Below are 21,591 nucleotides of genomic sequence, written 5' to 3'. Positions count from 1 at the left end.
CTCGCGCCCAAATATCCTCGAAACCTGGTATCGATTATCGGACGGGTAGTCAATTTAGTCGCTATCATGGGTTCAACGGTGAATAATCCATCCAAGGGCGGCTTTGGCCTGGTAATGCAGAATCCTTACCTCTGTGGTGTAGCTTCGGTAAGTGTCAGACCTGGCTGTGAAGCCGAAATGCTCATTGATGCGGTGACAGTTCTCGACCCTCGGTGGTCTGTTGTTCGGCTATGACCAGGGCGTGATCAGCGGCGTAATCACCATGGAGTCCTTTGGTGCCCGGTTCCCGCACGTCTTCTCTGACAGCAGGGTCAAGGGATGGTTTGTATCGACTCTGCTTCTCGGTGAGTTCTTTCGCCTGTAGAATATTCAGGTGAGGGAACGGGAGCATACTGACCTTCTCCCAGCGGCATGGTTAGGATCGTTGATCAACGGTCCTGTTGCCGACCGGATTGGACGAAAATTATCAATCAATGTGGCCGTCGTGATCTTTGTGATTGGATCTGCTGTCCAGTGTGCCGCCGTCAACATCCCAATGCTCTTTGCTGGTAAGGGCCCTGAACAGATGAGCATTGGAGCACGACTGAATATCCGATCATCTAGGACGCGCAGTTGCTGGACTGGCGGTTGGCATGCTCACAATGGTCGTCCCACTGTACATCTCTGAGGTAAGCCGCTCTTGGACCTGGGCTGGGATATCCTACTCACCTATGGATAGGTTTCGATCCCTGAAATTCGTGGAGGCCTCGTGGTCGTGCAACAATGTTGGTTTTCATACTTGGATATCGTCCTACACAACACGTACTGACCTATACAGTATCCGTTACGATTGGCATACTGATCAGCTACTGGATTGACTATGGCACAAACTATATCGGTGGATCCCGCTGTGCGCCGAATGTACCCTATACCGGTGGAACCGCCTCCAAGCCCGCCTTCGATCCATACCGGGATGTACCTGATGGAGGTTGCACTGGCCAGTCTGAAGCATCATGGCGTCTCCCCCTGGCTATTCAGATTGTTCCTGCGGTCATACTGGGAATCGGAATGCTGTTCTTCCCGGATTCCCCACGCTGGCTGATGATGAAGGAGCGTGACGATGAGTCGCTTACCGCGCTCTCGAGGCTCCGTCGGCAAGATCGCGATAACCCTGCCCTTCAGAACGAGTATCTCGAGATCCGCGCATCCATCCTGCTCGAGAACACATTTGCTCAGGAGCACTTCCCCAACTTGTCCGGATTTAAGCTGCATGTTGCTCAGGTTTGTGGCCCGGGTCTGCGCTTTAAGAATCATCAATGCTGACAGCGGTAACAGTACCTGTCGTTCCTGACCACCTGGGCCCGCTTCAAGCGATTGGCTATTGGATGCTGCGTCATGTTCTTCCAGCAATTCATGGGCTGCAACGGTATGTTTTCTATTTTATGAGACTCCTGGACCACCACATACCAATTTCCTACAGCCATGATCTACTACGCCCCGACCATATTTGGCCAGCTCGGCCTCGATGGCAACACAACTTCCCTTCTAGCCACCGGCGTGTACGGCATCGTCAACTGCCTGAGTACACTCCCGGCGCTGTTCTTCATTGACAAGGTGGGACGGCGTGTGCTATTAATGGCCGGTGCCACCGGTACCTGTATTTCGTTGGCTATTGTTGGTGGTATCCTTGGAGGCTATGGCTCTCACTTGATGGACCATAAGTCGGCTGGCTGGGTCGGCATTGCCTTCATCTATATCTATGACATCAATTTCTCATACTCCTTTGGTAAGTAAGCCCCAGGACTCCCCGGGCTTTACACTAACTATCGGTTTCCCCGAAGCTCCCATTGGCTGGGTCCTTCCGTCTGAGATCTTCAACCTTTCCATCCGATCCAAGGCTATCTCTATCACAACCTCAGCTACCTGGATGTGCAACTTGTAAGTACCCGCCTTCACAGCCCATCCCTGAACCCCTATAACGTACTAACGTGCTGTAACTAGTATCATCGGTCTTGTCACCCCGGATATGCTTGACTCGATTACCTGGGGCACATACATCTTCTTTGCAGCCTTTTGCCTCCTGGCCCTAGCGTTCACCTTCTTCTGTATTCCTGAGACTCGCGGAAAGGTACGTAAAGCCACAGCCCTATCTACCAGAATTCACTATGCTCTAGACTTACCAAAAATCTTTTTCCAGACCCTCGAAGATATGGACCTCATCTTCGGAGATACGGCTGCACATGAAGAGAAGGAGCGCATCAAGCACATTGAGTCGGAGCTCCGTGGAACACAAATTGATGAAGATGACGACCTGAAGCCGGTGAATCATCAAACAGAGATTTTCAATGCTGCTTGATACTGTTACGGCGGTGCAAAGTATTATAAACGCTTGAGAACAATACCTGAATACCCCACATACTTTCCAATGTGAAGAGATTTTGATCTTCAATGGATCGCTTCCACCAGAGTCCATAAATGTTCGTTAATTAAACGTTCTGGGAAGAGAATTTATTATACCTAGACTCGAATCTAATCTAACATATGGGGAATAATGTTCAGTATCAACATCTTGTCATTAGTTTTTTGATCTCGCTATATCTCTCACCTGGCCTTTCATAGTAACATGTTCATATTCGCTACGTTGCTAGTATGAACAGCTGAAATTCGAATTGGATTTTGTGACCTGCCGCGTATCTTTGCTTTCGAGATAATGATCTGAGAACAAAACGGAGAACAGAGGCGGCTCAGCCCCTCGAGAAGTAGCCGGGGCAGCGATCGTCGGGTGGTGGAGCGCGCAGCCTTATCGGCCCCCGATAACTCCACCTCATCAACTTCCATCACTTCCTTTCCCTTCTTTCCATCATCACCACCGCCATGTCGTCGCAGAAGCCCCGACCAAGCTACGTCTCGAACGGGCAGGCCCTTTCGAGGTGAGTATCTCCGAATCAACTTTAACTTTTGGCCTCAAAGGTCACTGCTAACCCGCTACGACGCACACAGCCCACCACTGTCCGTTCGCCTCAACCGCTTCACTGAGAGCGTCTATCTCCTCCTCGGACTCTACATCGTGAGCCTCTTCTCGGTACGAAACCCCGCTACATAATCTCTGTCGCGCTGCCGCCTGGCTGGCGCCGGTTTTCCCCCCTCCCTCCCCAACTTTCTTGGCTGCCGTGATGTGCTGACACTCCATTCCACCCACAGTTCGACTCCTACGCCTCCGCCCAGGGTTCGCAGTTCAATATCCACAATAGAAACACTGCATCAGGCTCGTCATTCGGCTGGGGTGCGCGTACCAGCTCCTCCAGCTCCAACGTGAGTCGCGGAGGTGGTGGCAGCGGCCCGCGCATTGGACGGGTGGACGATGTCCGAGGGCCGGAGTGCAAGAGCTGCCGCTGAGGCCACTGCTGAAATGCTGAGTGAGATTGATTATGGGAAATAATCGAAAACGTGCCTGAGAAAAAACGCTGTGATGGTTCTTAGTCACGCGTCTACAGTCCTACGCGATTGAATCTACGTACAAACGCAACCGTTCAGTGCCTGGATTCCTGTATTCTGAGTTATGGTTTCGTAGAGTGCTAAGATTTCCTTCTAGATACCCTTTGCATTCCCCATGGGCTATCTATAGCATGTAAACAAGATCCGTATCGTATCTATACCTTTGTTTATCTGTTTGATCGTTGGTGTATGCCTTGCATAGGCATGGATCAAAGCCGCCACAAAGTACCTGATATCTGCCCAGCCACTGAATCCGCCTCTTCCGCCACATCATCGCCGGCGTGTCAAGATGAATCACAGCTCGTCATGATGAGCCTCAACCCCGCACGTGACAGCGACCCCCTCCTTCTCGCAATTGCGGAGTTGCGGATGTCAACCCCATCATTCTGGTGGCGTGGATGACCTGCGCGCAAACTCTGCAGAAACGTCCAGCATGTCGTGCATTCCATCCACTGACGCCGAGTGGACGGCGGCGATTTCAAAGGTGAAGGAGCGGGTGCCCCAGCGGTCATTATCGCTGCCACCAGTCCCCCTAGGAATTCCGGGGATGATCGACCACACTCTTTTGAAAGAGCCAATCGAACCGGAGCAGATTGATCTCCTTTGTGATGAAGCGCGGGAGTACGGTTTTGCTTCTGTCTGCGTTCGACTCGGATATGTTGCCCGGGCTGCTGCCAACCTCCAGGACACGCCCAGCGTCGGGGTGGCCTGTGTGGTGGGATTCCCGGAGGGCACTCATGATACACAGAGCAAAGTTCGTGAAGCTCGCGAGGCGGTCGCCCACGGAGCAACAGAGCTCGACATGGTTATCAACTACCCGAAGTTAAAGGACGGCGGATACGCATCGGTCTACGACGACATTTTCGCGGTGCGCAAAGCCGCACCGGAACCCATTATTCTCAAAGCTATCATCGAAGCATCGGAGCTAGACAAGGACCAAATAATTGCTGCTACCATTGTGTCCTGCATGGCCGGCGTGGACTTTGTCAAGACAAGCACTGGATACCAAGGTCCCGCCACGACGGATCAAGTCACGACCATGCGTCTCGCTGCCGAGGCCAGCGGTCACGCCCACTGCAGAGTCAAGGCGAGCGGTGGAATCCGAAATGCGACTGACAGCATGCGGATGGTGAAGGCGGGTGCAACGCGCATTGGAACCAGCGCTGGAATCACCATTGTGCGCGAGCTCGATGAGGGGGAGATCCTGGAACAGGGAGCCAGCCATGCTGTATATTAAGTTTCCTTCCAGGGGCAGCTCCGTCGGAAGAGGGTATTCTCGGTTGGGATGCTGACACCACTGGACCCCAGTGGTGCCAAAGACATCGCGTCGCAAAGCCACACGCTACAAGAAATGCAAATCTCGTTGCCCAATCTACCGACTTGGACATCGTCAGATATATTCCCATTTCCCCTTATACGTAGTTTAGTATCCCATGAGATGTTCCATGAGTGTCGCTGCCGCGCGGAGGGTGGAGTAAGACGCAGAGCTCACGACGTTATTGCGACAATGCTTTCGCAATCAACACTGGCGATGACGTCTTTACTCATTTGAAACTTTGTGGACCATGTGCACCCCTTTGTTCCAACCGCATGACGTGAAGGTATAGACGGGTTTTTTGACCTTTGGTGCTGGCACGGGTGTCGGATGCGATCCTCTGTGGTTCGTGACCGGACCTGAAAAACAGTTATTAACTACTGTATGCCTGGCAGGCTCGCACGCCCAGGGGCGATTGCAGTGTTTCGCGCATCGGCGAACGGGATTTGACCCCCGACTCTGCATGTTGTGGGTTCGGATCCGATCCTTGGCCGGTCCGGGCAGTGGGTCCCTGGCGATCTCGGCGGTCCCCTCTCGTAGGGCCAGGCGGATCGGTAAGAGTACGTCCCGGCCTTTGCACTCACTACCTCCGATCTGAGCCACCTGCGTTTCGACATTATTAAGCGGCTCGACTTAACTGCTAGCCTAATGTTATTAAGGTTCTTTACGCTCACTGCCCGGCACTTTTCCCAGCCCGACCTGTGCTGAGGACTATACGAAGTAGATCGCTGATAGCGTGATTCAGATAGGTCTAGAACTACAACGGTCATCTCAGGGCACCTATATCAGCATAGCCTCTTCGTTCTTCTGATCGTTATGACCAAGCCAAGAATTGTTGTTGGTCCTCACGTTCGGTGCCTTAACGCTCGTTCGTAGAGTTGTGTTGTGGCTGAAGGCGATCCACCTCGGGTAGAGTGAAGTCAAGCGTAACAGTCAAAACAGACGCTGATGCTTATTCTTACTGTAAAGCATCTTCCAGCTCGCGTCCCAGGCAGCCATGCCGGATCGCCCGTATATACAGCCCGACAGCCCGACAGACCGGAGCCCCGTAGAAAGAAGTACGGGCAACCTCCTTTTTCCGGGGGACCAAGTGCCGCTGAGTCAGCGGATCGACGTCGCGATTCGACCAATCGATGATGGTCGACGCGTGCCAGCGCCACCACCGTTTGGGCCTGGGGGATGCCGAAGCCAATGGGTGGCCGGCATTTCAGGTTCCTGTTGCATGATGGGGCACCGGCTGGTCGAGTTCCCGAAGATCATCTCTTTCCGGCCTTAAGATCTCCACTGTTTCAATAGACACACCCGGGAACACTGGAGCCTTTCCGAAGCCGATGTAGTTTCACTAATAGTTCCAACTCCATCTAGTGGCACGTTGGGTCCATTTGGGGTTTAGGTTTTTCTCAGCAGTGCTCAAAAGTTAAATCGTAGATAGTAACTAGCTGATACTACGTATATAATCATCGAATCCCCAATTGACCTGGTCGCCTTCCTTGTCCCTTTGACTACATTCATTGTCTCAGCCCTTTCACACTCGCTCCTGGACGTCTGGCCGGAACGTCAGATATTGATTTTCTCGCCATGTCTTCAGACGCCGTTTGCGAAGAGAACCCGTTACATGAAACTGGCGAACTAACCTACGAACCGATCAATTGGATTGAACCGGATGAAGTTGAAACCCTCACACACATTGCGACCCAGCAGTCTCGCCGCCAGTCTACCCTTGGGCATCGTTTGGCGTCCATCGCGGAACATGATGAGTCTCTCAACCCCCAATCACCAGGCTTCGATCTGCACAAATGGCTCAAGGCCGTTATGAATGATCTCCCTCGGGAGGGTCCGCAGGGTCAAAACATGGGCATCGTCTTTAAACAGCTCAACGTGTATGGTTCAGGGGCAGCTCTGCAATTCCAGGAAACAGTCTCGACCCTCCTGACAGCGCCCCTTCGGTTGCCACAGGTGATTCGTGATGCCCATTCTCCTCGCAGACGCATCCTCAAGGACTTCAACGGTCTCCTCAAGAAGTCCGAGTTGCTTTTGGTTTTGGGTCGACCTGGTGCTGGCTGCAGCACTTTCCTCAAGTCGCTGTGTGGAGAGCTGCATGGCTTGGATCTTGATACACAAAGCGTCATCAGTTATAATGGTGAGTCCTCCAGTACTGGAACGGTGCCATGTTTCTTAACTGATGCACATCTTTTAGGAATGACCCAAGAGCGGATGACGAAGGAGTTCAAGGGCGAAATGGTATACAATCAGGAGGTAAGATAGAACATCATGACCACCCATCTTCCACGATATGATCCAAGTTACTTACCAGCCTTGTCGCTCAGGTCGACCGACACTTCCCCAACCTCACGGTTGGCCAGACTTTGGAATTCGCCGCGGCCACTCGCACCCCTGCCCACCGGTTCGACGGTATGTCGCGCTCGGAGTTTGCTAAATACATGGCTCAAGTCGTGATGGCAGTGTTTGGCCTCAGTCACACTTACAACACCCGAGTCGGTGATGACTTCATCCGTGGTGTCTCTGGTGGGGAGCGAAAGCGTGTCAGTATCGCTGAGATGGCCCTCGCGGCTTCGCCTTTGGCTGCCTGGGACAATTCCACCCGCGGACTGGACTCGGCCACTGCGTTGAAATTTGTACAGAGTCTCCGACTCCTATCGGATCTCACTGGTTCGGCCCATGCCGTCGCGGCCTACCAAGCCAGCCAAAGCATCTATGATGTATTTGACAAGGTGGCGGTATTGTATGAAGGACGGCAAGTCTTCTATGGCCCTGCTTCCATAGCCAAGGCATACTTTGAGCAGCAGGGCTGGGAATGCCCTGCACGACAGACTACCGGAGACTTTTTGACATCGGTAACCAACCCGCAGGAGCGTCGTGCTAAGCCCGGTATGGAAGGTCGCGTACCACGTACTCCAGATGAATTTGAGAGTGCGTGGCTCAAATCCGCCGAGTATCAGCAGCTGCAACGCGAGATAGCATCATACGAGGAGCAGTACCCGGCCGGAGATGACCAGGCTGCTGCTGTCGAATTCCAGGAGCAGAAGCGCAACAAACAAGCTGACCACACCCGGCCCAAATCCCCATATATCATCAGCGTTCCTATGCAGATCAAGCTCAACACAGTTCGGGCCTATCAACGACTGTGGAATGATGCTGCATCAACAGTGTCTACCATTGTCAGCAACATCATCATGGCTCTGATCATTGGTTCCGTGTTCTACGATTCCCCCAACACTACCTCGGGCTTCATCTCCAAGGGTGCTGCCCTCTTCTTCGCCGTCCTCCTGAACGCCCTTACAGCCATGAGTGAAATCAACAGTCTGTACGCTCAACGCCCGATTGTTGAAAAACACAACTCCTACGCATTTTACCACCCCGCAACCGAGGCTATAGCTGGCGTGGTTGCTGACATACCTGTTAAATTCTGTTTGTCTGTGGTGTTTAACATCATTGTCTACTTCCTTGTTGGTCTTCGACGGGAGCCAGGAAACTTCTTCCTCTATTTCCTAGTCACCCTCCTGGTTACCTTCGTGATGAGCGCTGTTTTCCGGACATTGGCTGCCATAACGAAGACCGTCTCACAAGCTATGGGTCTGGCTGGTATTATGATTCTTGCTCTTGTGGTCTATACAGGTATGATTCCTTTTCTGGCGTATCCTTGAGAATTATTCGGGCTGACTCTTTCCCAGGCTTCGTCATACCCGTGCCGTCCATGCATCCATGGTTTGAGTGGATTCATTACCTAAATCCAATTTTCTACGCCTTCGAAATTCTGATCGCGAACGAGTTCCACGGGAGGGAATTCCCTTGTTCCCAATTTGTTCCCAGTTACGCTGATCTATCCGGTAATTCATTCGCCTGCTCTGCTTCCGGCTCCATCGCAGGCGACACCACCGTCAGCGGTGACCGATATATCATGGTCAATTACGAGTATAGCTATAGTCATGTATGGCGCAACCTCGGCATTCTCTTTGCATTCCTCATCGGCTTCATGGCAATCTATTTCATTGCCTGCGAACTGAACTCCTCCACAACAAGTACCGCAGAAGCCCTGGTGTTCCGTCGCGGCCACGAGCCCGCGTACATGCGCCGTGGCCAGGGCAAGTCGGAATCAGATGTTGAGAGCGCCGATACAGTGCCTGCAAGGCTATCCACCACCGAGGAGGCAGGTGGAAAGGGAATGTCAGCCATGCAGCCTCAAACGGATATCTTCACCTGGCGTGAGGTGTGCTATGATATTGAAATCAAGGGGGAACCTCGCCGGCTTTTGGATCATGTTTCCGGGTGGGTCAAGCCCGGTACCCTCACAGCGCTCATGGGTGTTAGCGGAGCCGGAAAGACAACCCTTCTTGATGTCCTAGCACACAGAACCTCGGTTGGAGTGGTGAGTGGTGACATGTTTGTCAATGGAAATGGACTCGACGCGAGCTTCCAGCGCAAGACGGGCTATGTGCAGCAGCAGGACTTGCATCTCGAGACCGCCACTGTGCGCGAGTCTTTGCGTTTCAGTGCTCTGCTCCGCCAACCTGCGAGCGTCTCGATCAAGGAGAAATATGACTATGTCGAGGATGTGATTGGCATGCTCAACATGGAATCCTTTGCAGAGGCTATCGTCGGCGTTCCTGGCGAAGGATTGAATGTTGAGCAAAGAAAGTTACTCACTATTGGTGTTGAATTGGCGGCGAAGCCCAAGCTTCTTCTGTTCTTGGATGAACCTACTAGGTATGGCTTACGTGTTATGCCTGATATAACAATCTCATTTACTAATAGCATGAGATAGTGGTCTGGACTCACAGAGTTCCTGGGCTATCTGCTCATTCCTTCGCAAGCTAGCCGAGCACGGACAGGCTGTGCTTTGCACCATTCACCAGCCGAGTGCTATTCTATTCCAACAGTTCGACCAGCTCCTATTTTTGGCTCGCGGTGGCAAGACCGTTTATTTTGGGCCAATCGGCGAACAGTCGCAAACTCTGCTGGGCTACTTCGAATCTCATGGCGCACGAAAGTGCGGCGACAGCGAGAACCCGGCCGAGTTCATGCTGGATGTTGTGAATGCTCGTACTAACCCCCAAGGCGAAGACTGGTTCGATGTTTGGAAGCAAAGCAAGGAAAGCCACCTGATTCAGTCTGAAATCGATCGCATTCACAAGGAGAAGCAAGGCGAGAGTTCTGGCCCTGAAGATGCAGCCGCTCTTCGTTCTGAATTTGCCATGCCCTTCTGGTTCCAGCTGTATCAGGTTACCCGTCGAGTCTTCCAGCAATACTGGCGGATGCCTTCATACATTGTGGCCAAATGGGGACTTGGTATTGCTGCAGGTCTCTTTATTGGGTTCTCTTTCTACCAAGCCAAGCCATCACTTCAGGGGATGCAGACCATCATCTACTCCGTCTTCATGCTGTGCACGATCTTCACGTCCCTGGTTCAACAGGTTTGTCTCATCTACACTGATTGGCCACGAGAAATAGTCCACGAGAAAGTAACTAACTGTTCCCAGCTAATGCCCCTGTTCGTGACCCAACGCTCTCTCTACGAAGTTCGCGAGCGGCCGTCGAAGGCCTACAGCTGGAAAGCGTTTTTGATCGCCAATATTCTTGTTGAAATCCCATACATGATTGTGACTGGCATTCTCATCTACGCATGTTACTTCTACGCCGTCGTCGGCATACCGAGCTCGGCGAGCCAGGTGACCGTCCTTCTGCTTTGCATCCAGTTCTTCATCTACGCAGGCACCTTCGGACAGATGGCGATTGCCGCTCTTCCCGATGCCGAAACCGCCAGTGCAGTTGTCGTCCTTCTTTTCGCTATGTCGCTCACATTCTGTGGAGTTATGCAATCCCCATCCGCTTTGCCCGGATTCTGGATCTTCATGTACCGCGTCTCTCCTTTCACATACTGGGTGAGCGCCATGGTCTCGACCCAGCTGCATAATCGTGACGTCGTGTGCTCTTCAGCCGAGCTTTCTATTTTCAACCCCCCCTCTGGCCAGACCTGTGGGCAGTATCTTGGCGATTACATTCAGCTCGCAGGGGGCCAGTTGGTGGACTGGAATGCTACTGTGGACTGTGGCTTCTGCGCAGTCCAAAAGGCGGATCAGTACATTGCGGCGTCTGGAATCTATTACACCGAGCGATGGCGCAACTTTGGCATCGGCTGGGCATTTGTCGCCTTCAATATCTTCGTGGCCACGATGCTGTACTATCTGTTCCGGGTGCAGCGATGGAACCTCGAGAGCATCAAGCAAAAGCTTGTTTCCTCTCGACTTCCCACGTCTAAGGACTAATCACCATATTAATCACCTCACGTTTTTTTTTTCTTTTTTGTCCATGTTTCACTCATTCGTCTGTTCATATCGTGACTGCTACTTTGCACACTTATTCTCTTCTGTCTTTCTTGGTGTTCTTCGGACTGCAATAGATTTAAACCGGCTAGTTAGAAATACTATTAATCGCCATTAGGGTCCTCGCAAGTTTTACATCCCCCACTTGCCGTCACTCATCCACCATGCTTCCGAGAGTCTCCTTATACTCTGAAGGGCGTTTTAAGCAAGAGGGTAGTATATCAAAAATGTATAAACTCTCAACTGCATATCTCGCCAGGGTCGCAGTCCGCAGTTCTAGTGCCATCTAGATTGAAAACCCTTCTTGACCTTGCGACCATGCGAGCGCGTGTTTTGAGAACGAGGCGTTTGAGAGTGTCTACAGTGTCTCTAGAGAGCTGTAATAGATTGCTATGCAAGCGGTTTATCTGTTCTAGCCAGACACTAAACCCAGTGCTGGACTAGGGGTGTCTTCAAAGTTTGAACGGTTGAATGAGGCCTTCAGCAGTGCACTACAAGATTCGTTCAGGAATGATCTATAAAGGTAGGTACAATGACACCCAAAGGCATTCCGAAGGCGGGCAAAGCGGTCCTGGACCATCGAACTTGAACCTGGTTCATGGCAAGGGTCCACACTTCTGAGGTGCCCTGTCTACTGTGGTAATTATGTATTGTTTAGAGTCATAACATTGGTGGTATCCATGCTTCTCATTCTCAGGTGGAATCGATCGTAATGGAGATGCTGGGTCCTAGTGGATCTCAGAATTCCATATTACGCTCGGAATACAAGAAACATGATCCGTCAAAAAATCGCCTAGGAAACATGAACACCGGACGTCATCCCGAGGTCCGGTATCACCTCGTCTGCAAAAGCCAGCCAGCCAGCCAGCCAGCTCCATTTCTTAACAGTGCCTTAACATTAACAGCGTCCCTCCAGAACCACATGCATCGAATATCGCCAAGCTCGCACTCTACATGCCGAGCAAGCTCTCCATTCTAGTGTTCGTCGCCTCGCCGCTCGACGACGCGCGGTACCGGCACACGGCGCTGTACTTCGAGTTCGACGCACAGGCACAGGCACCCAGCACCGGGTTCAATATCAATGCCGGCACAGACGGAAGTGCGGGCGAGATCAGGTCCTCGATGATGGAGGTGGTCGGGTCCACTGGGTTCTTCAGCTTCTCGGAGCGCGTGAATGCGGCGCTACCTGTTGAAGCTACCGGTATGTTATACGGTCCCGACATACTCGACATACTGTACGTCTACATGTCTAAGCTGTCTTCTAGGTCTTGCGCGTGCAATATTCGTGTCTTGTATACCGGACACGGTGCCGGTGTCATCGCTGCGGGCGACGGTGTCAGGGACGCCGATCGCAGATGGCGAGGGTGACTGGAATAGTCAGAATTGGGTTGGCGATGCGCTGGGGCGACTCGTTACGGCGGGCTACTTAGAGGGCGAGGCGCGGGATCAAGGACTGGAGGAGATGGTGAATGCTGTGTTGGAGGCCACGGATGAGGCAATTGCATAGGCCCGGGCCCAGTCCTGTCAGCAACGCCGCTGGTAATATACCCTATGTACATAGTGCGGTCTCTACTGATAGACAATGAGGGTGGGCCATGGAGAATTGTTAAAATTGCCTCCACTTCACATCAACTGTTTCGATTCTTAGCTTAGGGAGTACACGTATCGCGTGTCCTTGGTAGAGCCACTCGGACGTAAGTAACAATTTGGAAATTGGAAAGAGGATAAAGGGCAGGACAAATGCTCAGACCATGCAACGCGCTGCACCTCACGCTAAGAAGACTGTCATCAAGGAAAGCCGGTAAGAGAAAGCGAAAGCGAAAGAAGCGAAAAGGCAACAGTCAGGATCGAAGGCGGGGCTTCATAACAATCCCGAAAGATGCACTTCTAGATGCCCACGTGAAGGAGAAGGGTGGGCGAAAATGGAACAAAGAGGTTGAGAATGGAAACCAAAGGGAGAGACGCTAAGTCCAGGTCTCGGACACACCACACGCAAAACAAGATGGAAAGAAACTGAAACAAGGACATTCCCGGTGGGAATCTGCCGCATTTCCTTTTAGAAAGGGGGGGGGGGGATGGGGTTTCGTGACTTCATCTTCGAGAGCCGTCATATCTGCGGGTGTCGTTCGGTTCCCAATGGATCGGCTCAAAGTCTTGGTTCTGGAAATGTGCCTGGTTGTACGGCGAACTTCTAACCAAGTCAATGACCATACTGACGATGGCACAAATGGACAGAGACACTCACTTTTTAAACGGTGCAGTCACCGGGAGCTGGTTCAAATTCGGCTTCATAACCAACGGATTCAGCCGAATCTGCGGGCCATCCGATGAACGGCTGGGCAGGGAGGTCATCGGCGGTGGCGCCGCAGACGGCAGGACAGGCGGAGGGGAGGGGACCGGAATTGAAGGAACGGGTGCATGGGCCTGCATGGGAGACTGGTACATGTCCTGGGTAGGAGATATTCGATATGTTGCTGGAGGGGGCGAGAGCGAGGGCATCGGGGACATTGGGGCGCCCATGCCGAATGCCGGGTCGGCCATCAGGTTGGGGATCGACATCAAGTGCGAGTTGACGTCGAAGGAGAGAGCACCTTGGTCCCAAGGGGAATAGTTAGAAGTCATTGCGTATTGGTAGTTGACCACGGGTGCCATATTCACAGTCTGTTCGGCGCGGTAGATGAGATCATAGTGGCCCCTACAGGCAATTAGTCAATTGCTTCGTCGCCGGGTTAAGGTCTGGGGATGAATCGCCTTACGGTCGGTACAGGAGACGGATGGTGGCTCCACTGGGGCAGTTGGAGGAGAGCTGGTGTGGTGTCACCGCGTCGCCCTCGCTCCGATCGAGATAAAGGATCTCGATTCCAAACCCAGCGCCTTCAATGACACCGTCGACCAAGGCTTGCAGACCCACTTCATCAATTTCCGTCCTCACCGTGTCAATCTCCGTGGCGCAGTATTGTTCCAGTGGCAACGACAAGAAGGCCTGGTACCGGACTGGATTGAGCTTCATCCAAGCGCTGGTCAAAAGCTACCACCGGGTCAGTGTTATCAACGGGTCATCCTCATCCGACTGGCGAGAGTGGCATACCCGAAAGTGCATTATGACTGAATTCGACTTGTATTCGTTGTTGAAGGCATTGACCAAGAACAATTCGTCCTGATCACCATTCTGGATCGCCGCAGCGGTTTGCGCAAAGATCTCTTCCGTGGCATCGATGAAGATCTCATAGAGATGGTCGGCATAGCCCACTCGGTCCAGGGTATAAGTAAGGGACTTGATGCGAGCCAGTTCCCGCTGTACACGCAGGGGATCTCGAAGGGCAAAGAGGGTTTCAAAATAGCCAAAAGCCACCGCTATACAGACATTAGCGGGGAGTCCTTTTTGTTCGGGTGGGGCGATGTTCCTTACCCCGCCAGCCACAGTTTCCATCGCCCTTCATGACGCGCGTCATCGGATGTGTCACCGCCAGGGCCTATTCTCTGTCAGTATCACAAGCAATCGTCGTCGGTCCGACACTGACGTTGGTTTTGGTTGCCAGAGTGGGGTCTGCATTGGCATATTCCAGGGCAATGTTATGGCTCGACTGTTTGGGCGACACAAAAAGCCCCTATCACCGCGATCAGTCCCGGCTCTCTCTTGCGCTTGCTCTTTCTCTCTGGACGTCTTCTCATGTCCCTACCGGTACTTCTGGCTCAAACTCATTGGACAGCTTCTGGAAACGCTGCATCTCATCCGGGGACAGCGCGTTCATGTTGCTCGAGTTGCTCATCGTGACGGTTCCTGGGGGCGCAAACGCGGCCGATAATGACAGGCCTAGCGGAGGAGAAAGCGCTGGCGGGGCAAGCGCGTCCCGGTAAAAGCCGTGGAACTTCTGTTTCTCCGGGAAGGGATGGTGAGGACCGAAATGACTCCAGACTAGTTTTGACAAGGACATCGCATACAGCCGAGGAGAGTGGAGAGGAGAGAGATAGCTAGGCGGCTTAGAAAAGTCGAGGCGATATCCACCCCCGGGAGTCTCTATGCTTCAGCGACCTGGATTGTGAATTAGTATGGAAACCCTAGACCAACGGCATCGCTGTACTCACTGCAGGCAACTTGACATCTCCCCTGGGGCCTTCCTCTCGTTGTGCAAAACACGGCAGTGCTCGTTGTGCAACGCTGCAAGTCCCGGCACTCTGGATCTAAACTATGTGTTAGTCTAAGGATGACGATCCGAACAAATGAACTGACGGAAAACAAAAAAGGAAAGACAAAATATGCAGGCAATGTGATCATCCAAGGTACATCTAGAGCACGATTGCATGAAACATCGGGCCGCTAATGAGACCAGGGGCCAGGGAATGATGGATTGCCGGGCGACGGCAGGGAGATGGTGGACAGCTTTGTGCTCCTTCCTGATATGCTATGTGATTGGACTGGGTGCTAAAAGTATTTTTGTAACGAGGGGCCTAGGTCCGAGGCGGGCCCAGGAGGATCTCACCGAACCAGAAACAAAGCAGAAGCAGAAACCGGAGGTGGGGGTGGGGAGGGATGACAAGGCGTCACATTTTGAGGGATAGGTTATAGGCTGACTCTTCCAGCCTTGCAGGTAAAAACAATGAAAGGATCAACATGAGAACATGATGTCAGGGTGCTCGTGCTCGGGGTGACCTTCAGCGGCTGCAATACCCGCCGGGGAAATGTGGTTGGCAGCGGCAGCGAAGGGATCATCCGCGCTCCCACCTCGGATGGGGTGCACGAACCACCAACGGGATCCACCCTGGGCTTTGGAGCTTGGAGGCAGGGATTCCAGTTAGGCGAAGCCAAGCGATGGTTGACCGACGGAGAAGATTCCCGATTCCCGAGGATGGAGCCGGAGGGCCAGCCAGACAGACCAGATCGCGTGGGGGGTGGGTTTGATCGGTTGGTCTGGAAGTTGGAACGGAACGTCTTTGAAGAAGAGGAGGGGGGACAAGAGCCGCCCGGATTGACCAGGGGGATTGGATGACGCCAGAAAAGAAAAGAAAGCAGCGATCGGGGTGGGGGAAGGGCCAGAAACCAGGGGGAGAAAGGAAAGCTCAGACCTTAACGAGTTGTCCGTTCGGGCACAATTCCACGATCGTGGATGATCTAATCATGGAGGGGGGAAAGGAGGAAGAAAAGGTAGTTGAGAAGGGGAGGAAGAAGAAGGAGATTGGAGTCGAGAGGGAAAAAGTGGCAGAGATTGTTGGCGAAGAGGGGGATGTCCCCGAGTGGCCGACAGTCACGATCGGGGATTGGGTTGTCGAGACACTTCCAGTGGACGAAACCACACGAAGCAGGAGGGGGGGGTTCGATCTCCGGCAGTGCGCGCGATTCACACAGCGCGGAGCTATCCCGATGCTCCGGAGGAAGGATAAGGAAAGCACGCCTGCAGAGGCCCAGAAAAGCCCGTCTGCTGGAAATAATCCCGAATCCAATCCCCGTGGAGCGTCAGAATGAAGCGGGCCTGTCCAGACCATTCAGCAACATGCGATCCCAGGCTGAAGATGCTGATCGGAGGTGCCAGCACAACCCTACAGCCAACTTGACCCCAACAACCCGCTGCAGGGGAACGTCCACATTGCCACGCCCCAGTGCCTTCTCCTCACCGAGGACTTCCCCGTTCTCTCCTCCGATCTTCTCCTGCCAATTCCAGTCGCGACTCGCCATGCCCCGTCCATGATCGCCTCTCCACTCTGTACGCCTCCAACCCTAGGATTGAAGAGCCAGAACAAGTACTTGAAGCCCCCCAGACAACAGGCGTTCCCTTCCGGCCACCCCCCACCCCCCCCCCGTACCGAGGACGTCCCCTCGAACTCGTCGAATTCGGTCTTGGTCGATGCCTGCTCCGTACTTCTTATGCTTCAGCTCGATCTCAGTCCACACATCTCTCGGCGCGCCAGATTGCCCTGTACGAACTCCCTCTACACACGAGAGGTGGCAATCCTAGTCCCTGGGCTAGCCACCCCCGATGCGAATGCGAGGCGAGCAGGATGCATTGCCAGTCTCATGCTCATTCATTCCCGAGAAATCCCCACGGCGCATCGGAGACCACGCCGCCGGTGCATGCGGCGCTCGATCATTCGTGAATTGGGGCGGGGCGTGTTGCAGTGAGCTCGATCAAACATCGCACAGGTCGATCCAGCAAACCGCAATTCTGCATGGCGAGTCAAGGACCTGGTCCTCCGTCTCATACTTTCACTCCATGTGCTGTAGGACCATCCGACCCGTACGATTGGCCATGGGGCCACCGCCCCATGGCGAGAGGATATACGATTTCAGGATGGCTACTATCACCCCAGCTATGGTCTGTGGCCTTATGGTTAAACTCTCGCAAAGTCTCCATAGACAGCACGGTGCCTGTGCTTGGCTCCCATCACCCGACTCCGCGCTAGGATCCTGCTGATACGGGGGGAGGCTGGATGTGTGATCGGAATCGCAGGGACGTGCGCCTGGGCGACTCCGGCTTTGTGAGCCGATCTGTTGGCTCCTGCTGGTAGATGCGTCATGGTCGAGGTGAACCCTTAATGAAGTTTAGAACCCATCCGGCACCTTCAACCTGGGTGGGATCGATTGGGCGTCCCACCAGCCCCACAACCACAACCGCCCTCCGCCCCATTACCAACTCGAAACCCAACGACGCCTCCACCTTGCACCACCGGCCCTTCTGATGACCGTTAAGAACATGGATCCGCTCGTGCTGCGATCAGTGCGGGGCAACAACCGCAGTTGACAGGTTGCCTCCTTGCCTCTCTCGCTGGACGTGCTGGAGCTGAGCATACCCCTGCTGCTTCTCTTCCCCGGGATCAGATCCGTCATTTGATTTGAGCGGAACCAGCGAGGCAGAGGCCGAGCTCAATACATCCTACATCCACCATTACACAGAACCGATCAGCCCAATGACCCCAGCCGACCTGCCCAGCGTTTCGATCTCGTAAACAGAAATAGAAGCGCCCGTACCTGCTGCGCTAGACCGGCCCTCACGGCGCATCACCGGACCTCCAAAACTCAGATAAGGTCGCAGGAAGCCCGCAAATCATCTAAGCCCTGCTCATGACTCAGGTTTTGCTAGTCATGGCGTACATACCTTAGCTCCGGAGCTTCTAGCCAGCTTGGCCGTGGACGTTTGACAGAACTTCCATGCAGCGCACATCGAGTTCCGTGCCGTGGCTCCAGCTTAGACTCGGTAGGGCAACTTAACACCGCCTTCACATGCATCCCCCATCGCGTCCACATGTTCGGCTTCGGACCCCTTCCTTTGTCCGTCAAAGTTCAGAGTCCACCGTCCACGATCAGCATTCCAGGATCCATGCACCGGAGGGTCTCCGTTCTGGCGCAGACCCGACACGCTGACAACCCTAACCCCCAACCCCAGCGAGAAACGAGCCATGGCCCGCTTACCGGATCTCTCCCACTGGCTACTATCAACTGTCAGAAGTGCCGGTGGGGCTAGCAGTTCCCGCTGGCGGGACGGGTTGCATCCTACAAGCGCTGGTGGCAGAGCGGGAAGGGGTTGGGTGACGGGGCACTGTGGAGGGGCTGGGACTTTGCATCCTGGACAAAAATCCCTGCTGCCGAGCCAGCCTACGATGGCCGAACAGGACACATTGCGTGTTCGGCTTGTCGTTTCTGGAAGGAAAAAGAAAACTACACCTCCAGGAGGGCAACCGGGATCCCGACACCGCCGTGATAGTGCGGGAAGCGGGAAATACTATGCATTCACTGGATGTACTCCGTAGTCATATTTCACGTAGCCAGGAGTCCAGCGCTCAAAGTTCATCTTATCATGAGATTTTATCGCCTATGCTATGCCACAGCAACTCTAAATTGCGGGGGGTGGTTCACGTAGAGCGGACAACTGTCAGGGAGAAAAAAAAAAAAAAAAAAAAAAAAAAAAAAAAAAGGCCTCCCGTGCTGCCCAGCGCGTGCTCCCGGACCTCCTGCCTGCTCCGTTTGGAGACCACCCGAACGGCGAGGGGCTCGGCCGCCGTTCCAAAACGCGGGCAGCAAAACTAAACAAAGAAAAGCGCGGTGTGAGGTGTGAGGTGTGAGATGTGAGATGTGAGATGTGAGATGTGAGATGTGAGACGTGAGACGTGGGATAGACAGGGGCTCGGGCCCCCCTTTTCCACGTGGACCTCATCCAGCTCGACCCGTTCCAGGGCAGCCGGGGTGGCCCGGTGTCTAGACCCAGTTCCTGCTTTCTGGCAAACGTGCAAAGTGACGAGGAGGTGAGAACTCGCGCGGCCCAAGCCCTCGAAGCAGATGGTGAGCCCGCCGGTCCCAGACACCTGCGGTCGTTCTATCCAACCAGAACCCATGCTAGCGTGGCATTGCGGTCCGGCTGGGCCTTCTTACGACGCGCCTGCCAACTGGCCTCCGAACGGCCGGCCGCGAGTGTCCTTTCTCGGATGCGGGTTCAGGTTCAGCGGCCGGTAGCCGACAGGGGAGTCGTCACCAAAGCCTGAGGGGAAGACCGGACCGCTCTGGCCGTGGCCGTGGCCGCCCTCCTCGGGGCGGAAACCCTCGCCGTTCAGAGCGGTCTGCCAGAGGCTCTTCAGGGAGGAGCTCCACTCGTCCAGGGCGCGCAGACGCTCTACGTCGCTCGCGCTATCCACCACCACGGTACCGTTCTCCTGGTCGATTTTGGCATTGAGTTTCTTGTCGAGAATCAGGAAGCTGAGGATCTCGAGCACCTCGGGCACGGAGATCTTGATGTGCTTGGAGATGAACTGCAGGGAGAAGCGGGTGTATGGGGCAATCAGCTTGAGGATGGCCTTCGTGCGCATGTTCCGGCTGACCTCATCGATGTTCTCCGCGATGAAGGGGTCGGCTAGCACGTCCGGGTGCTTGCTCAAGACGGCTTCGTAGGCGTGGATATCGTCGCGTTGGAAGGCATCCACCAGATCGGTCATGGCGGATATCCGGGGGTCGTTCTTGTAGGGCTTGGTCTCTTGCGAGTCGAACGGGTTGATGTCGGACTTCATGAGCATCGTGGTCAGAACGAGGTATTTGAGCACTTGGATTCGCTGCATCGAGCCCGCCTCGTCGTAGTTGCGGAACGACTCGAAGAAATCACTCTGCGCCTCCTTCCAATTCTCCTCGCTCATATGCATCTTGCCGCCGCATTCTCGGATGATGCCCATAATCTTCGGGTGGGGTACAGCCGACCGGACACGCAGTGCTCGTTGGTAGAGTGCCTTGAGGCGTTTGTTGTTCTTCATTTCGGCGTACATCTGAATCTCCAAGGCGTACAGCTCGAGCAAGTAGGTGCCCTTGCTGCTATCATCGGTTCCATCCTCCCGCTGGCATGCCCGGTGCAGCTCCTTCACCTTCTTGCCCAGCTGGCCGTATTCCTTTCGCTCCAGCCAGAGCCGGGATAATTTGATATTCGTCTTCAGCCAGAGTCGCTCGTTGTTGGTATTCTGGAAGGAGTCGAGGGTGAGGGAGTAGAACTGTTCCATGCATTGATATGCCTCCGCATCGTCGGAGCCCTTTTCGATGTAGTCGAGCATATTATTGATAGACTTTTCGGAGTAATTGCGAGTCACCGCGGACTTGACGTATGTGAGGAGTTCTCGGTAGTGTTCGACGGCCTAGAAAAGGAGTGAGTAGACGTTTTTCGTGAGACCGTGGGGTCGTGGAGAGTGATGGCCTACATCGCTATATCGTCCGAGCTTGAATTCCAGCTTGATGGCTTGTTTCAATCCTTTGAACCCCCTACCCACCGTGGGTCAGCATGCCGACGGCACTGTGGCTCTGGGGTGATGTTCGTACCATTCGCTTTTGTCTTGTTCCATCGCAGGCAGGCCGAGGAACTCGTCCACCGCCTCCTCCGGATTGTCCACCTTCATCTGCTTCGCATTATAGTATTTGTTTTCGATTCCGATATCGCCGGACTCGTCGTCTTCATCGTCCTCGTATTCAAAGTCATAACTGTGTTCACAAGCACCCGGTTAGCCTCGAGGAATGGCACGAAGCGGAGAAGTGGCGGGGGTTGGTACTCTTCGTCCGCCGAGTCTTGCATGAAATCATCGTCATCAGACATCCTGTCGAGCTGGTGTGCAAAATACGCTAGAAAAATCAAACGAAAGAGGTGGCGAGGAGAAGCGGAGAGAGGGAGGTGTGACGGAGTGTTTGGAGAAGCTTTGGGTTGGGGAAGATAACGAGTGAGCAGAGCTGCGAGTCTCCGCCTTGGACCTAGTTATCGCAACTCCCCGCCTGAGGCTACCAACTGGTAACCAGCCACCGCGACCCGCGAATGTTTTCGGTTTTCAAGTGTTTTTTTCAATTTTATCACTAACTCAGAGACAATTTGCTGTTGTTCTATCTTCTCCCTTTATCCGGCGGGGGGCCTGAAACGGGCAAAATCATTGCGCACCCGAAGCCGGTGGAGTACGGGACCCCTGGGCGCATGGCGCTGGTCATCGTTCTATAGCACCGGCACGCATGAAGCTAAA

General features: G+C 53.8%; 8 protein-coding genes across 8 annotated transcripts; 6 read left to right on the top strand and 2 right to left on the bottom strand.

Annotated features, from left to right (window-relative positions):
- Window positions 1–66: 66 nt before the first annotated feature.
- On the top strand, window positions 67–2,335 carry N7482_009759 (sugar porter family MFS transporter; the record flags this gene model as incomplete). The annotated part of the gene is made up of 11 exons (XM_056691883.1): window positions 67–147; window positions 200–344; window positions 408–548; window positions 604–668; window positions 719–764; window positions 818–1,260; window positions 1,315–1,405; window positions 1,460–1,765; window positions 1,821–1,917; window positions 1,981–2,107; window positions 2,177–2,335. 11 exons carry the CDS (start codon window positions 67–69, stop codon window positions 2,333–2,335), a joined length of 1,701 nt encoding a protein of 566 aa, XP_056539589.1.
- A 518-nt stretch (window positions 2,336–2,853) lies between these two features.
- On the top strand, window positions 2,854–3,375 carry N7482_009758 (uncharacterized protein; the record flags this gene model as incomplete). Its single annotated transcript, XM_056691882.1, has 3 exons — window positions 2,854–2,909; window positions 2,980–3,061; window positions 3,181–3,375. 3 exons carry the CDS (start codon window positions 2,854–2,856, stop codon window positions 3,373–3,375), a joined length of 333 nt encoding a protein of 110 aa, XP_056539588.1.
- Window positions 3,376–3,907: 532 nt separating this feature from the next.
- N7482_009757 (2-deoxyribose-5-phosphate aldolase) lies at window positions 3,908–4,711 on the top strand (the record flags this gene model as incomplete). Its single annotated transcript, XM_056691881.1, has 1 exon — window positions 3,908–4,711. The coding sequence occupies one exon, from the start codon at window positions 3,908–3,910 to the stop codon at window positions 4,709–4,711; it is 804 nt and encodes a 267-aa protein (XP_056539587.1).
- A 1,656-nt stretch (window positions 4,712–6,367) lies between these two features.
- N7482_009756 (putative ABC multidrug transporter) lies at window positions 6,368–11,073 on the top strand (the record flags this gene model as incomplete). The annotated part of the gene is made up of 6 exons (XM_056691880.1): window positions 6,368–6,929; window positions 6,987–7,045; window positions 7,117–8,425; window positions 8,482–9,514; window positions 9,573–10,221; window positions 10,288–11,073. 6 exons carry the CDS (start codon window positions 6,368–6,370, stop codon window positions 11,071–11,073), a joined length of 4,398 nt encoding a protein of 1,465 aa, XP_056539586.1.
- Window positions 11,074–11,932: 859 nt separating this feature from the next.
- On the top strand, window positions 11,933–12,637 carry N7482_009755 (uncharacterized protein; the record flags this gene model as incomplete). The annotated part of the gene is made up of 3 exons (XM_056691879.1): window positions 11,933–11,961; window positions 12,036–12,331; window positions 12,396–12,637. 3 exons carry the CDS (start codon window positions 11,933–11,935, stop codon window positions 12,635–12,637), a joined length of 567 nt encoding a protein of 188 aa, XP_056539585.1.
- Window positions 12,638–13,221: 584 nt separating this feature from the next.
- N7482_009754 (OTU family ubiquitin thioesterase) lies at window positions 13,222–15,065 on the bottom strand (the record flags this gene model as incomplete). The annotated part of the gene is made up of 7 exons (XM_056691878.1): window positions 13,222–13,321; window positions 13,376–13,825; window positions 13,887–14,158; window positions 14,219–14,484; window positions 14,540–14,603; window positions 14,652–14,738; window positions 14,811–15,065. 7 exons carry the CDS (start codon window positions 15,063–15,065, stop codon window positions 13,222–13,224), a joined length of 1,494 nt encoding a protein of 497 aa, XP_056539584.1.
- Window positions 15,066–16,246: 1,181 nt separating this feature from the next.
- On the top strand, window positions 16,247–17,864 carry N7482_009753 (uncharacterized protein; the record flags this gene model as incomplete). The annotated part of the gene is made up of 4 exons (XM_056691877.1): window positions 16,247–16,581; window positions 16,672–17,241; window positions 17,574–17,601; window positions 17,670–17,864. The coding sequence occupies 4 exons, from the start codon at window positions 16,247–16,249 to the stop codon at window positions 17,862–17,864; spliced, it is 1,128 nt and encodes a 375-aa protein (XP_056539583.1).
- Window positions 17,865–19,485: 1,621 nt separating this feature from the next.
- Window positions 19,486–21,179, bottom strand: N7482_009752 (uncharacterized protein; the record flags this gene model as incomplete). The annotated part of the gene is made up of 4 exons (XM_056691876.1): window positions 19,486–20,727; window positions 20,791–20,851; window positions 20,909–21,067; window positions 21,136–21,179. 4 exons carry the CDS (start codon window positions 21,177–21,179, stop codon window positions 19,486–19,488), a joined length of 1,506 nt encoding a protein of 501 aa, XP_056539582.1.
- Between the last annotated feature and the right edge of the window lie 412 nt (window positions 21,180–21,591).

This window comes from Penicillium canariense (assembly GCF_028826845.1).
Source record: "Penicillium canariense strain IBT 26290 chromosome Unknown utg000007l_segment0_segment0, whole genome shotgun sequence".
Classification (NCBI taxonomy): domain Eukaryota; kingdom Fungi; phylum Ascomycota; class Eurotiomycetes; order Eurotiales; family Aspergillaceae; genus Penicillium; species Penicillium canariense.
The sequence above is the reverse complement of the archived record's forward strand: the minus strand, read 5'-3'. Positions and strand labels throughout refer to the sequence as shown.